Below are 15938 nucleotides of genomic sequence, written 5' to 3'. Positions count from 1 at the left end.
ATGATGTCCTTTTACAACACCATTCATGATTCTCACAGTAGTGTGTGTGTGTGTGTGTGTGTGTGTGTGTGTGTGTGTGTGTGTGTGTGTGTGTGTGTGTGTGTGTGTGTGTGTGTGTGTGTGTGTGTGTGTGTGTGCGCGCGCGTGTGTGAAGTGTAACTTCATTCATGAGTCTCTGCACGTCTCCCATCTCCCCCTACCCTCATTTGTTACTGCGGATGAAAAATCAAATCCAACATGCAAATGCAATGCCTGTGCAGAGTCTGGAGGTGTGTGTACACGCGTGCCAATTATAGTAGTCTAATAATAATACTAAGTAAGAAAGATATACCTGCTATTTATCAATGTGAGTAAAATGGCAGATTAGTGCTGCAGGTCAGGCTCACATGGGAACAAAGCTGCAGTAACAAGGACGCTGTGTTTGACATGTGTGAATAATGAAAAAGGCATGAATAATTTAAATGCTTGATATCTACTGGGGAGCTGGGCTGTCCCCGTGTGGCAGCAGACGGTACTGCAGCCCCTCTCTGTCTATGCCTGCCTTCCTCAGTCCTGCCTTTGCTCTTGGGCCTCACCGCCGCCATCTACCTGTTGCTGCTCCCTACAATAAACCAACATCACTGGTTTGGGGATTAACGGATTAACGATCTGTTGTAGAAGGACTAGACAAGTGTGTGTTAGTGTGTGTGGGGAGTTCACGCCGCGGGGTTGGGTTTGCCTCCCAGCCTTCACTCCTCCCGATCAAGCCCTGCCCTACAGGTCCCAGAACAGGTTACAGTTGGCTCGACTGCATTTCACACTCGGGCGGGGTCCTCTGTGTGTGTGCGTGTGTGTGTGTGTATCCAGTCCGCAACCACACAGACTCGCAGGAGCTCTTTGAACAGAGACGCACTCGGTGACTGACTCGTACCCCGACGGACGGATCTGATCTTTGGCAGCTGCTCGCCTCTCTCTCGCCCTCTCCCTCTCGGTCTCTCTCTCTCTCCGTACCGGGCTCCGCACACACCGATCTCCGGTCATGTTTCGCTGTGGGATCGCCTACCCCCGCTGCAGGTGGATCGTGCCCCTGCTGCTTCTCTTCGCCATTATTTTTGACATCATCGCCATCGCCGCCACCTCCGGATGGGTCGAGGACGAGGACGCCAAGTCTCACTACACCAGCATGTGGGAATCGTGCCGCGGCAGGAATGACGACTGGACCTGCAAGTCGCTCATGACGCAATGTAAGTCCCCGTACTCTTTCACACTTTACCCGTTAAAGCTCAATAACTCGGTTTACGGTGGAGAATAACGCGACTCGGTGCCGTGGATGTTTGACTGAGGTGTGAAATTCCACATTTCCACGCCTTTGGAAGTTAGAGGACTCGACCTCAGAGGGGAAAAAGCTGCCAGGTTGAGGGGGAGGAAGAGGAGGAAGGCCTGTACTCGGGCTCAGGCAGGGAGGCACAGTGAACTTTGCTCCTCGCTCCCTCTGATCGTTTTCCAGCCTGGATGTCATGCCGGCAGCTTCTTCTCCACTCCAGGGGAAAGTTTGTCTCATTTCCTGACTCCTTCCTCCCGCTAGAAAGCCAAAGAACAGGTTATAACCCTAAACCTAACAGTCCATAACTGCCCTCTGACCTCTGTGTAGGGTCCTCGCCTGCAGGTCCATATGCTTTAGGCTCATATTGACTCATGTTCACATCAGTCTGACTTTATTGGACAGCGTTGTTCTATAGAAGCTCCGATCCAGGCTCATGGCAGAGGGACACACTCACACAATCATACAGATGCATCCATACAGAGTGTGTGTGGTGCCTTCATATAGAGTGTGTGTGGTGCCTTCATATAGAGTGTGTGTGTTTATGTTATTTTAAATATTGACCCACAGCATAAACATCATACAACCAGGCCACGTTTACATCTTATCATATGTTACATTAACTTCTAACACTAACATAGTACAACTTTCACTCTTTTTGTCTGAACATTCTGAAGTCGTTAAACTTTCTCCTGTTAAAATGTTTTTCATTTCCTGTTTACACTTTTGTCATGTATGGTTTTGAATCGCATGTCAAAAAAAAGGAACGGGAAGATTTCAAAGTGACTTTTATCTCTTGGTAATGGTTATTTATAGACAAACTTGTTAATATGGGCCCGCCAGACACACACACACACCCACACACACACTCACACTCCTGCAGGACAATAACACCCTGAACAGACCTCTATTCAAACGTCTCTCTCTCTCCCTCTCTCTCCCTCTCTCTCTCTCTCCCTCTCGCTCTCTTTTGCATTAAAGGTTGCTAGGTTGTACTCGGGGTTGTTGGTGCTGTTGTTCCGTTCCCACAGCCGTTTAACAAAGACGCCATTGTCCGCCTCGGTCAGGATTGGTAGTCACCTGTCTGAGTGTAATGTCCACAGGGTCGTAGGGTCGCAGGTGTAACCCGACCCTTGCTGCAGATCCGTAACACTGCCAGGGGTTTTGGGATGTGCAGACTCTCACTTTCAGAAGAATTCAGAGAATGAGAGTGTGTGTAGCTCAGAAACATAAAGCAGCAGCTAGATAAGGTCTGTGTTCACTGACAGGAACATTACTTGTTGCCCTTAATGATGTTTGAGTTCTCCTTGGGTTCTTCTCTGGCCTCATTGATGTTTTTCTTGTGACTTTGTGCTGCTACCAGTTTGGCCAAGTTTCCTCTTTAATCTCAGCAGGACTCCAGTGGTTGAACAAAAGAGAAACACAGCTGCCAGAAGACGGCCGGCTGCCTGTTTGTCCTGCAGCTCCAGCGAGCGTTCCTGCTTCTTGGCTCTGTCCTGAATACATGCAGGGATATCTCAGCGGATAGAATACAGAAAAAAAAAGGAAACCAGCAGTAGTTTGTTGTGAGAGGATGTGGGGCGCGGCGAATACTGACGCCCTCACAAACACACTCACACACCTATTCCCTGAAGCTGCCGTCAATACAAAAACAGTCACACTGTCATGTCTGAGCATGAGTGTGTCATCAGAGAAGTGAGTTTAACGCCTGATGGCAAAGATTAATAGTGACTAAGCAACTGCCACCGTGTGAGCCTCAGCGCTGTGCCGTCCTTGTGCGTCTGTGTGTGGAGCTGCAGGCCGAGCAGGTGTCCCGTTAAAAGTGCTTTTACAAAAATAGGGTCCACTTGAAACTTGCTGATTATATTTGAAGCCTTTCTTTGCCCTGGTTTGATTTCCATACACGCTCAAACCAAAACAAAGTTTCATTAGGAAACAGAGGCCACACACTAGTGATGGCCAAGGCCTCATGTTGGGCATGAAGGTGGATGAGGACAATACAGGGCTCTTTAAGGTGCAGTGTGTGTGTGTGTGTTTGTTTGTAAGTATGTTAGTTCATTAGTTTCATATGGTTAGTTGTGATAAGGAGAGAAACAAAACAGAAAACAACCTAAACAACGAGACGGACAGACATGGAGTTCCAGCATTTAGATATCTGCCACACACACACACACACACACACACACACACACACAGACAGATATTTAGCCATTGACCCAACAGATGATAAATTCAAATCCTCACATAATGATGGTGAGAATTTGTTGTGTTAGTTTTGAGGCGGCGGAGCTTCAGTGGGGGCTCCTCATGTCATGGTGGCCTCAGCAGGCGTGGCTTCAGTGTTAGCTCCTCCTTCATAATATGGAACATGGAAAGGCTACAGAAGCGACAACTGAAAGCACGATGATTGTTAATCAATTGTGGAACAGCAGTTTAACCTAAGTCTCTTTATGTTGAGTTGGGTTTGTCTCATTCTAGAGCCACACACACACACACACACACACACACACACACACACACATGCATATTTTAAAACTCAGGATAAGTCTGGATGAATAATTTGGGTCTGAACCTGCTAATGTTTAAAATGACAGAGCGGCAGAAAGGAAGAGTGAGAGTGAGAGAGACGTGTTAACATACAGAGAGAGATGAACCAGTCCAACCAGTCAGGTGTGTGTGTGTACGTGCATCATGTGAGTGTGCATGTCAATGCTTGATGAGAGTTAATGATCCAAGCTAAGAAGCAGGTAGGCTGGTGAAAACACACACACACACACAGGCACGCATCAATAATGGAAGGCGTGGGCTGACTGAGTTATAAGCGCTGTTTGTTTGTGTGTTTGAAATCTGACCCGGCTGTTTCCATGACACCCAGTGCAAACTGAAGAAAATTGATACCAAAGAGAGAGAACAGACCAGAGTTTCTCCTTCTTGCTTCTTGTCTCACAATTTCCATCATGGTAAAGAGTAGACACAACATTTTCATCACAAACTATGATACTGTGTGTGTGTGTGTGTGTGTGTGTGTGTGTGTGTGTGTGTGTGTGTGTGTGTGTGTGTGTGTGTGTGTGTGTGTGTGTGTGTGTGTGTGTGTGTGTGTGTGTGTGTGTGTGTGTGTGTGTGTGTGTGTGTGTGTGTGTGTGTGTGTGTGTGTGTGGCAGCAAAATGATAATTTGGTTCCAGAAGCTCCTTTTAATCATGGATACTAATATGAGAGTCAGAAAGAGAGATAGAAATCCAGATTGTGTTACTGTGTGAAGGGTGTGGTGGGTGGTGAGTGTGTCCTCTCTCTCTCCCTCTCCCTTTTTTGCTCTCCCCATGCATGTCACTAATCTTGTGGAATGTGTTGTGCTGCTGTGAGTGGTGAGCTGTTGCACATCAGGGCTGGAACGCTGACTAAACAGCCGCTAGGCATCACCGAGAAATGTTCCCCACCCAAAATAAAGGTGTTGCAGATCCAGATCTAGAAACACAGCGGTGTAGTTTTACAGTTGTGTGTCTGCATAATGTAGGGCTTGCACAGGAAATGCAGTTCCATGTATCCTTCCTGTATCCACAGTCACAAACCTGCACTCAAAATTCAGTCTCCTGCGTCTCCCGACATTACAGAAGCTCCCAAGTTTATTTGATTTCTCTGAGCTTGTCACTGATTTGTGCGTTTGTGTGTCTTCCCTCTCCAGCTTGGGCCCAGGCTGTAGCTGCTCTGATGATCATTGGCCTCCTCATCCTCATCATCGCCTTCATCATCTCCTGCGTGGCCCTGTGCTGCTCGCTAAACATCACACTCCTGCCGTTGATAGGAGGGCTGCTGATCGTTGTCGGTAAGGCGCACGCACCACACTCACACACACACACACACACACACAGAAGGAGGGTTTAAGAGCGGCCTTTGAATAAATGCAGATCGCTGTATTTGTTTTAGATGTGTGTGTGGGGAGGGTGGTTTAGATGTGTGTGTGGGGGTGTTGGAGTGTGGTAAGACTGGAAGGGTGTGTGAGATCATAAGGTCGGGTAAGGAGAAGAAGAGGAGATGAAGCAAAAGATAGGAGGTCAGAGAGTTTTGTGTTGATTAGTAAGAACCCATGAGCCAGACGGGATGAGAACACACAAAATCACATTCTTGACTCTCCTTCATTAAACAGACGAGGTCATCATGCTGCCTTGTTAAAAACTTTATTCCTCTACTTTAGTGGATTTCCATTCTTTCTCCCTGAGGTTTAATGCTTCAATAACTTCACATTCTGGATGGGTCCATGCTTTTACTGTTAATGATTGAATACATTTAACTGCAGACAAGGGTTCACTTTTACTTCAAAGGCAGCAGGTAAACTTTTAATAGAAATATGTTTACCTCATAGAAATGCAGCTTTTAATTAAATAAGTAAATGGAGTTCTTCTTTCAGCCGTGAGAGAATTCATGAATCATTAGCCAAGAGAGGGAGGGGGGGAGGAGAGGAGGGAGAGGAAGGAGAGGAAGGAGAGCAGGGAGCAAAAAAGCGAGTAGGATGTTTGTCACCAAGTCGGGCGTGGTTTTGGTGTGACATTTCTATGGAAACAGGTGAATAAACAGTCTGCGCATTTGACTGACTCACCCCACTGCGTGTCTGACATAATGACACACACACACACACACACACACACACACACACACACACTCTGTGTCTCTCCCAGTTGTGTTTCATAGCTCAGGCTTATTGGACCGAGTTAAGTTGTTGCTTCACCGTAAAAGTTGTCACTCACCTCTGCACAGGTAATGCCAGATGACTCAGGTGTCAGTCAGATGAGGACACACAAGAAGAAGTGCCTTTGTCTGGTCAGCACAGCAGCGTGAAACCTCCTTTACTCCTCTGAGTGTCACAATGCAAGTGTTAGAAAATATGCAAAGACTTTATGACATTTCCAACCTGCGTCCTCGTACAGTTTATGCATGTCAGGGTCATGGTTAGGGTCAGGTCAGGTCAGGGTCAAGGTCAGGGTCATCTAGCCTGCATTTACAGCAACTTTGGATGGATTCTCTACATCTCAGTGAACTCTCTGACACGTTCCTGAGTGAGGTGGAGATGGAGATGCTGCTGAAAGCCTGGATTGTTTTGAAACTTCTACTTCTACTTCTTCTGTTTTTGACTTTGATTGCTTATTGGAAGCTCTGACACCCAAGAATTCAGTCTTGGCTGCTGAACAGTGAGGCGGAAAATTCCGGAGGAGTAAAAGTAGAAACAGATTTATGCAGAGAGAGAACAGAGCGCAAAGCACAGCAAGCTCAAACTCTCCTATAGTGGATTTCAGCGACCTATGGAATGTGGATGTGATTGGCTATTAGACTGTAGTGTGATGATGTCATCGGGAGCCGCTTAAAGGAGCACAAAGAGAGGGAGGAAGGAGGCCAGTAACAGCAGGCCAGTGTCCCTGAGGACGAAGGCTGTTTACTGATAGGAGGATTAGAGGTTAAAGAGATGGAGTACATCTGGAGAATGTCCTGTCTGTGGAGTGAGAGTGAGACATCAGGGTATTTAGGTTCAACAACAACAACAGCATTCTTCTTCTTCTTCGTCTTCTTTCACATTCATGTTCTGCTTCTCAGGATCTCCACGTTTGTGTTCGGTGTCACACCAACCTGCAATCGTCATGCAGAGACGACACGCGTCTGTCAGCAGAATGTTCATGATGGAGTCCTCTCTTAAACCTGGGACTCTCAAACAATGCTGCCATGAGTGAAATGATCAGAGTATCTGATGTGGTTTGTGTGGTTGAGCAACACTGTAAAGCTCTTTCAAGTTTCTTCAAGAAACTAGGTGTAGCAGATCAGTTTATGACTCTCATTAAACAGAGAGGATTGACTGAGGACAACAAATCATCTAATGTCTGCCAGCCAGCATTGACTCACACACCAATCACTCTCACACACACTCTCATACACTCTCATGTGAAGGCATTTGCACACCTTCTTGTCAGTTCTAATCTAACTGACTGACTGCTTCTTCCTCTGCTGCTCCTCACCTCGACTCTCTCTGCCTCTCTAGTCGTCCTGCAGTTCATCGCTCTGATCATCTACCCGGTGAAGTTCAACGAGACCATCTACGAGGGTCACTACTACTACACCTGGGCCTACGGCTTCGGCTGGGGCGCCACCATCCTGTCCATCGGCTGCGCCATCCTCTTCTGCTGCCTCCCGCGCTACGAGGACGAGCTGACCGGCCTGGCCAAGACCAAATACATCTACTCCACTGCCTAGAGACAAAAGCTCCCCTCCTAGTTCATTAGAGTCTTTCCCCCACTGTTCACCCCGGGCCTGGATCTCTGCTTGTGCTGGCCCATTGAAAGTTCCTCTCTCCATTGCCCCACCTCACCATGACTCCAGCAGGTGTGATGGTGCAGCTCAGCTCCTCCTCCTTCACGCCAGAGTGGAATAACAAGTAAAGGAGGATGTTGTTGTAAGTGGGCAGTGATTGGACATTGGAGATTGTCAGTTTGATGTCTAGGCCTGTTTGCAGATTAACTCAGCCCCATAAATGATTTTGTTTTGGTAATAATGTGTCTATAATTCTCAATGCAAGATCACCCAAGTGCTCTTAACCTAAAGGATGTCCCGTGTGATGTCACATAGCTACTCAGACTTGATTTGCACACAACATGCAAATGGCGTCAGCAGGCTTTGTCCCATGTGTTAGCATTCGCTTTCCTCTCGATTCTCACATGAATCCCAGATGTGTGTCTTAGTCTCTATTCTGTTGTTTTGCATAGTGTGTAAGTAGTGAGGAAGGGAAAGGTTGAATGGAATCATATGTAACCTATACATATGGAAGTGTGTGTGTGCATGTTAATGGTTGTGTTTGTAAATTTCAGCACCTTTTAAAGCATTTAAATCTTCATTCTTCCTTGTGTCTTCCCACAGAGTTCTGTATTGTTATTGACTCACTGCCGCTGGGAGTTTGCTGGCTTGTCTCTGTATCAGATTTGAACTTTCTGTTTTCCACGACTCACCACTGGAGAACATGTTAACCCCTGATAGATCATGGTTTTCAGTATTACCAGCATGTTTCTGCAGTTTTCAGACTGAGGTGGCCAGTTTAATGTCACATCCTTACATTTAGGCTTTAAGGGAACAATCTAAGCCTCTTCTCTCTATTCCAAGGATGTTTCAAATGATTAGAGATGATTTACTTTAGAGAGATGCACTCAGATTGACGGGGACATTGTTTTTTTACTCCCTACTCAGTAGATTTCAAATGATAAGAAGGGGAAAGTGTTTTATAAAGCCTTCACGTGTTTTGGTAACTCATTTCTGCCGTTTTGATGAGACACCACTAACATCAGCGCTCTCTTTAAGATGAAGAACTTGTGCCTTAGCTTACCTCAACGTTGTGTTTCCTTTTTTTTCTTTTGCTGAACGCTGGATCAAACTGGTCGGCACTCATGCTGAATCCTTCACGCTGTCACAGTCTCATTTAATTTACCTCAACCACGCAGAGAAAGAGCTCACATTCAAAGGTCATTCCTGGCTTCATTATCGCAATTTAAACAGGATACGATTGATCCTACGAGACATGTTTGGTAGTGTTGCACATGAACCTCAAACTATTGGAATGAACAGGTTTTACAGAGTCAGATTCAGGCACCTGGAGGCATGGATTAACCGTTTTCCTGCTGTTCCCTTCAATATTCAATGTTTTAAAAAGAGTATCAGTGCTTTCATGGAGCTCACTGATGTGTGTGAGGCCAGCTTCTCCAGTCCTAACTTGCTTCATGGGTATAAGAGGGGATGTCTTATTAACATTCATCCTTTTCTGGAAATCACTAAACTGTTGCTGAACTGATTCTTTCTTGGCAGTGTGTGTATTTTTACGCAATAAAGACTTTCTTTTTATCGAAAATGTTAGAGTCAGACTGATATGTGCAACAATGTTCAGAGGAATGAATACAGGGGAATGAGGGAAAGGGTCAAAAAAGCTCTCACATACCAAACACTCACACACACACACACTGTACAAAAGACTAGAGCTGATAAACAGGCTGACAGATGTGATTCATGAGTTACACACACACACACACACACACACAGTGGGCCCCACCTAGTGATAGGCCTGTGAGAGAATGAGACTTTGGTCAGCATGTCTTGACAGCTCCGGTTTCAGCCCAGAGAGAGGGGTGGAGACAGAGAAGGGAGGGGTGGAATGACAGGAGGGCGTGAAAAAGCTTTGAGGGGGAGGAGGGGAGGAGGCGAGGGAAAGTAAAAGAGTGAGTGAGTGGGAGGGAGGGAGCAGAAAAACAGCACTGAGCTCAAAGAGAGACATTAAACAAGCGCCAACAAGAGAGAGAGACTTTACAACTGAGAGGTAGAAGAGAGAAAGAGAGGAGCGCCTGTCGTCTCCATTCCTCTGTGAATGCTCCTTTGGTCTCATGCATGTTATTGTTTAAAGGTTATCTCTTGTCTCCTTTCAATACATTTGACTTACAGAGTCTGATTCTTATCCAAAGTAAGAGAGAAGAGATCAGCAACACTTTGTGCGGGCTGAAAACAACTTTATCCAATGATCACTCTGTTTCAGTTCAAGGCCTTCGTGAGGTCATCAAACAGAAAAGCAACCTGCTGATGAAGCCCTGGTGAACCTGTAGAGGGCCTCCAGCCAACGATCACTGCCTGAGTGTGTAGGCATTCTCAGCACATAGATGTAGGTGCAGCAGGTCACTTTGCAGGTATGATCCTGTCTCCAGGCCCTGATCCTGTCTACAGGCCCTGATCCTGTCTTCAGGCATAGAGGGCAGTATAGTAGCCGTTTTCTGCCTAAATACGACTAAATGTGTAAAAACTGTAAAGGGAATTATCATTAAATCCGTAAAATATAATATAAATACAGTAAGAATGCAGTAATTTTCAACAAACAGTGAAATAATACAACAAGGCTGAATATAGTTAATAAACGATACAATAATCTGAAATCACCTAACTACTGTAATTCAAAAGTCCATAAAACAGAAGTTTAATCAAATATTCATTGTAATTCTGCAGAGCCTGTAACCTCACAGATACTCACTGGATCATTAAGCTGCCAGTCCAAGGTCTTCCTGATAGTTATCTCAGTATTATCATCAAATCATCAACAGGATCAATGTTTCACTATCAAAGCCTAACAGTAGTTTCCCTACAGCCGTGAGTTTCTAAATGATCGCCACTAGAGGTCAGGCTTGTTCAGTAAAAGGGACTTCACTTCTCCTCCTCTCATCTGATTTCTCTCTCTAGGATCACTGGGATGTTTAGAGGTGTCTGTCTAGTAATCGGCCCCAAAGATGATTTCATTATTAAAACACATGAAAGTAGCGTCAGCCTGCAGACGTCACAAAGCCGTGTCAAACCAACTCAGTGGGAGTTGGTTTCAATCCACCTCCTCGGTGCTTTCCACCGAGGAGAAGCGCCAGAAGAACACCGAGATGTCCCCCAGGGTTCTCCCCGCTGTTCTGCCACCTCATAGCAGGCCTCATCAGGGCCTCTGGGGCTCGGATGGAACAATTCGGGTTCAGACGTCACTCTGAGGGACTGGCCAGACTGTCAGAACACAAGAGGCATATGACTCTGGAGAATGTACAGAATATACTCTTGGTAGGTACTGTCACATTTTGGGGTTTATTGATTATGTGTTAAGTACTGGAGCAGCCAGTTGTGTTGGTTAGTGATCACATGGTGTCATAAAATACACAAAATTCCAGCTGTGGTTTTTTTTATAGAGGAAGGGAAAGCTCTTTGTTGTCGTTTTATTGTTCTATTCAGTGGCCTGGGGCTTCCACAAGGGAACAGAAAGCTTTCTTAAATAAGGTCTGTGCACATTCTACTGTGTAAAATGTAGTAGACTGACACAAATGATGCTGAAGAAAGTTTCAGGGTACCAGCTTTGTGTGTCAGCATGTTCCTATAGAGTTTGACTTTGGAACAGAGTCGTACAGCATCTGCTTAATTTGGGAATGGCCTGGGGCTCTCTGTGTACTCTGTAGTCTCTAGTCCAGAGTCAGATGTTTTATAGGGAGCTGAGGCAGGTGATACATATCTAGGACACAGCTGATACAGTGTGCTATGACACAGCATGTCAGGTAAGTCTGAGTGAGGGCATGTAAGGATAGTTCCTTTCTTTAGAGCTCTATGGGAAATCCTGCCCTCTTCACAAAGTCATGTGCTGAGCGCTGTGTTTGTAATGTGTCCATCCCATGTCATTAGTGATTACCGCTCACATTACGCCACCACCTGATCATCTGTAACAACCCAGTGAGTCTTTACTGGGCTTTCCATGCGATGATGACTGTTTTTCTTTCAGTCATTACAAAACCACGCCATGGTGATCGTCACACCCTGTACCAGCACAGCAAGGATCCTTTTAAGACATTTCAATAGTCAAATTACCAGCATGTCCTAATATCAACCAAACCAGCGTTCACATGCAAAAAAGTTCAGCTCCTCCCTACAGAGTCTGGAGGGATATTTTCCCAAATTTCCCAATCAGTTGTCTGTCACTAGGGAGCTTCATACTCAGATCCAGATGTCGGAGGAAGCTTGTATAGCGGAGTTGTGGCTTCTTGTGTAATGGGCATTTGTTAGATTAGATACAATGACATAGCTCCATATGGCAGACACTTCATTTGTAATTTGGTTCAAAAGCAATGAGTCATTTTTGAACTTTAAAAAATAAGGCCAACATTGCTCAAACTGAAAAAAGAAAGAGGAGAACTTTGCCTTGTGGAGTCAAACACAAACACCTGTAACTGGAGCTGTACTCTTTCAGGGAAAACTGCTTCAACACATTTTTACCATAAAAGTAGACAGATCTTGTCTCATGATGGCTGGAAATGCACCTGAATGGAACAACAAAGAGTTTCAGTGGTTTCAGTGGTCAGTGGTTCAGAAAAGTCCTCCTCTTAGCACAAAAGCGAACTCTTAGGTGAGTTTTGTAGTTTCTGTTCCTCACACAACGAGCCAGGAAAGGAAAGGAAAGGCGGCGCAGTCATCGTGGAATCCTTCCATGAGGAGAAGGAGGGAAGGAATGGAAACAGGAACTGAGGCGGTGACTCAGCATATGGGTTGGTCCAGTCTTGTTAATAGGCGAATCAGACAAAAGGCTTGTTCGCAGTGAAAAGAACAGCCAATCAGGTTTCCCCTTACGTGTATCACAAACAGATTCAAATAATGCTACTATTGTATCATACTTGTAATATTGTGATGTTGATGTGCAAAGATACGCATATGAGACGCATAGGTAGGAACTAATAATGTACCTGTCTTTCCACCATAGAATGAACTAACGCCCCACAGTCACACATCCACTCATGCATCTGGTATGTTTACCATTCACACTGTCTAGAATTTAAAAAATGCCATTTGGCTGTCTCACCTAACACACACCCATACAGCCAGCAAGCAAAGGAAACCAGTTTCAATGTGCTGTAACACACTCAAACAGAACAGTTGGTGCACTTTATCAGACACTGGTGACCCAGGCACTTGTAAACCACAATAAACCACAAACAAACACTGCTGCTCTCCTTCTTATTTGTACTTATATCAGAGTTCCCCAAGGTAGCAACCTTATGAAAGATATGGGTGGTGGGTGCTAGACCTGAGGTGGGCAGACAACCACAGCAACGCACATGAACAAGCGCGCGCGCACACACACACACACACAAAGATGGAAGAGGATGGATGACTAATGAATATCACGAAACATCCCCCTATTATATATAGTATGTTTATTATATATGTATTTATAGTTATTAATACTTCAGGCTAACAATAGGACATTAGTGATAACAGCTGTATATCTCCCATTGGCAAAACTCATGCATGTGGACCGACATCTGTTCATTTATAACTTTTTAATGTTTTCTTAACAGATTTAAGGGAGCACTGAAGTAAAACAAAACCTTTAATAATGACTTTCTCACATTTAAACAGTAGAATGACTTGTTACAAAGTCCAAAACCTGCAACAAGAATACACCAGCAACGTGGCATCACAAAGATTCTCCATTATTATTCAGTAATATTAACAAAGCATTCATTTACATTCCTGTCTAATTAAAAGTAAATGATCTTTGTTTCTGAAGTGTCCTTGAGGGACTTAGTTTTGCGGTTGGTGGTGAAGCTATTAACATTTACAGAGATAATCCCCCTGCAATCAGCACATTATCACTTTAACAGGACGTTATCTTTACTCATCCATCAATAACAGCACACAGACACACACATGTCATCAGATTCAGCAGACAGGTACTTCACTCAGGAGATGACCTAAGTGGTGACTGTGCTTATTGTAACCTTCTGACTTTCTCCCTCAGGCTGGATCGTGGAATAGGAGATGACGCGACCTGTCTGTCTCCCTCAGTGACGCTCTTTGTGCACAGTAGGTGGGAGATGCTTCTCACTATCGAGTCAGACAGAAACAGTCTCCCCCTGGTGGCCGCGGGCTGGAAGTGCGGCAGGTTGTGACTGAGACAGAGAGGGAAATGGGTGGACGGAAAGTCCCCGTGTGGAAATCCCCTCGACTTGGGCTTTTTCTTTCAAACTAGCGCTCAGCGGACGTGCATGTACGCTCTTGAAAGGCTCGGCAAAGTGCGGAGGCTCCCGAACAGAGCGGACACGGAGAGAAAGAGAAGGTTGAATGGCGCCGAGGAGCACAGCGGTGAGGCTGAGTGAAGTGGCTGAGGGAGGACGAGCCTGAGCATCCGGGAGGGCTTTGTTATTACCCCGACGAATTACTCAGGTAAGAAGCCGCTCCGGCGCCGCTGAGCCTCCCGGGCTGCTCGGCTTTTGGGACCGGGAGGGGGGGAGAGAGAGAGGAGGCGAGACTTGCTGCCTCCATCACGCCGAGGCCTTGAGTAATGTATGGTCGCGTTTCACGGGGGGGACAAGGAGGAAGCTTGGAGCTCCGCTCACGACAGTGGCTTTGACAGCCATTGTTTACAAAGACGTCACCCTCCAGCGGATAACGGGGCATTTAAAAGAGCCGAGCGGAGCCGTCAGCGCCGCCGCACGGTCTCGATCCCCGCGGTAAACGACGCGTTTGGACGCTACATTGTTCCGAAGGTAGTTGTCATTGGAATTACGTAAGCCTCGAACGTCAGCAAAGTCTCCTGTTATTGTGTTTGTGTGTAGCTAGCCAGCGTCAACCGCGGTGTTCACCGCTGTGCCGCTGTCTGCCTGCCTGAAGTCTGCCGGCGGTGCCAACACGTCAGCCGGGCTCAGTGATCCCTGTCAGCCCCGTCACTCACTCCCATCCGGCCCGGCGTGAGCCCCTCATGTGGCCCAGCAGCCCCCTTAGCTCGGCCTAGCCTGTTCATGCACCTGCTGCTGTCTGGGGGAAGCTACACGGGCCACAAGAGTAAAGAGTGGAGCAGCTGGGCTCTCAAAGTGTGAGGAAGAGGGTGAAGAAGATCTGGAGCTCTGCTGTGTGTCAGAAAGTCCTCTGAACTCCAGGCCTGCATGCTGACCACCACTTCCTGCTTCCCTCTGAATGTGCTGACGCTCTGTGGAGGACATGTTGCTTTAAAAGTGTCTTAAGATTCAAGCTGGAGTGATCAAACTCTTCCTCTGCTGGGGAACTTCAGGGTTTAGTCGAGGTCATATAGAAAAAGTGACTAAACTGAGTGAGGGAGGGAGCTAGCTGTGGACTAAACTCTGCTGTAGATTCCCAAAGTTGTAGTTTTGTTGTGGTGTGTGTACTTTACACACTAACTGCAGGCCTGTAGATGTGTGTGTGTGTGTGTGTGTGAGAGGGGGGGGTCTCTGGGCTGAGAGCAGGACCTTCACTACATCTTGGAAAACCCTGAGTAGCCCTCAGTTCAAGTCTGGAAAATCTATTTGTTGTTAAAGGTCTGAGTTTAGTGGGACACTGAGACAACTTCCCTCAGGACACACACACACACACACACACACACACACACACACACAGAGGGATAATCAGTGTCTCCACCAGGCTCTCCGGTGATGAAGGACTGAATCCTGGGTACCTTTGTCTGATCCATGCCAAGTTATGTCCTAAACCAAACTGTAGATTGAATAGTTTATGAGTGACTAACATCACATCTCTCCTCTCTTTCTCCTCATCCAGATTCCACATAAGTTGGTCATCACTGCTCAGTGCCTCCTCGTCCTCCTCTTCCTCGTTCCTCCCCCTCCTTCCAACCAGCTGACCTTCTGTCCGCCATGTCGCAGGGTCAGAACTTCCTCCCCAAGTTCCTGTTTGTCTCCAATCTGCTGAAGGCAGTGAAAATACGACAGCGCGTGCCAAACGATGTGGTGAAGCCGGCGGGCAGTGGCGGTGGCGGTGGCGGCGGCGTGATGCACCACCTGCGGGGGATGCACTGCTACACGCTGGAGATGATCGCCATGAACCACTTCCCTCAGGCCTTCAGGGAGGTGGTGCAGGCCGCCATCCTAGACCGGGCCATGCAGGCCTCCCTGGAGCAGGAGAAGAAGCTCAACTGGTGCCGGGAGGTGAAGAAGATGGTGCCGCTACGTACCAACGGTAAGAAGGGTCGCACACACAAACGCCACGGAGTGAGAATGTGTGATTGATTAGATCTCTCCAGTTAAAGCAGCTTCATATCATTCTCTTATTGGTGAATGCTGCTTCAAGAGGTGGGAAGTGTTTGGGTGAGTT

General features: G+C 46.5%; 2 protein-coding genes across 3 annotated transcripts in view; both read left to right on the top strand.

Annotated features, from left to right (window-relative positions):
- The first annotated feature begins 751 nt into the window (after positions 1-751).
- On the top strand, positions 752-9171 carry perp (p53 apoptosis effector related to pmp22). The gene is made up of 3 exons (XM_076158621.1): positions 752-1223; positions 4981-5121; positions 7321-9171. The coding sequence occupies exons 1-3, from the start codon at positions 1019-1021 to the stop codon at positions 7530-7532; spliced, it is 558 nt and encodes a 185-aa protein (XP_076014736.1). The 5' UTR covers positions 752-1018; the 3' UTR covers positions 7533-9171.
- A 4536-nt stretch (positions 9172-13707) lies between these two features.
- The window catches only part of tnfaip3 (tumor necrosis factor, alpha-induced protein 3), an 11307-nt gene continuing 9076 nt past the window's right edge, over positions 13708-15938 (top strand). Inside the window, exons 1-2 of one of the 2 annotated variants that reach the window (XM_076158701.1) lie at positions 13708-14039; positions 15387-15803. In XM_076158701.1, the coding sequence (XP_076014816.1) occupies positions 15482-15803 (322 nt within the window). In that variant the 5' untranslated portion in view covers positions 13708-14039; positions 15387-15481. Of the gene's footprint in view, positions 14040-14068; positions 14363-15386; positions 15804-15938 lie in introns of those variants that run through there. The other variant, XM_076158709.1, reaches the window with a different exon arrangement.

The sequence above is a fragment of the Genypterus blacodes genome, unplaced genomic scaffold, assembly GCF_046128005.1.
Source record: "Genypterus blacodes isolate CSIRO-AG114 ecotype Tasmania unplaced genomic scaffold, CSIRO-AGI_Gbla_v1 ptg000010l_1, whole genome shotgun sequence".
In the NCBI taxonomy this organism is placed as follows: domain Eukaryota; kingdom Metazoa; phylum Chordata; class Actinopteri; order Ophidiiformes; family Ophidiidae; genus Genypterus; species Genypterus blacodes.
This window is presented reverse-complemented; position numbering and strand designations above follow the sequence as displayed.

Bases quoted from the DNA above. Each gene is read 5' to 3' on its own strand.
- perp (XM_076158621.1), top strand. From the start codon at position 1,019: ATGTTTCGCTGTGGGATCGCCTACCCCCGCTGCAGGTGGATCGTGCCC. The intron at 1,224-4,980 runs GTAAGTCCCCGT...TTCCCTCTCCAG, and splicing joins CAAGTCGCTCATGACGCAAT to CTTGGGCCCAGGCTGTAGCT. The intron at 5,122-7,320 runs GTAAGGCGCACG...CTGCCTCTCTAG, and splicing joins AGGGCTGCTGATCGTTGTCG to TCGTCCTGCAGTTCATCGCT.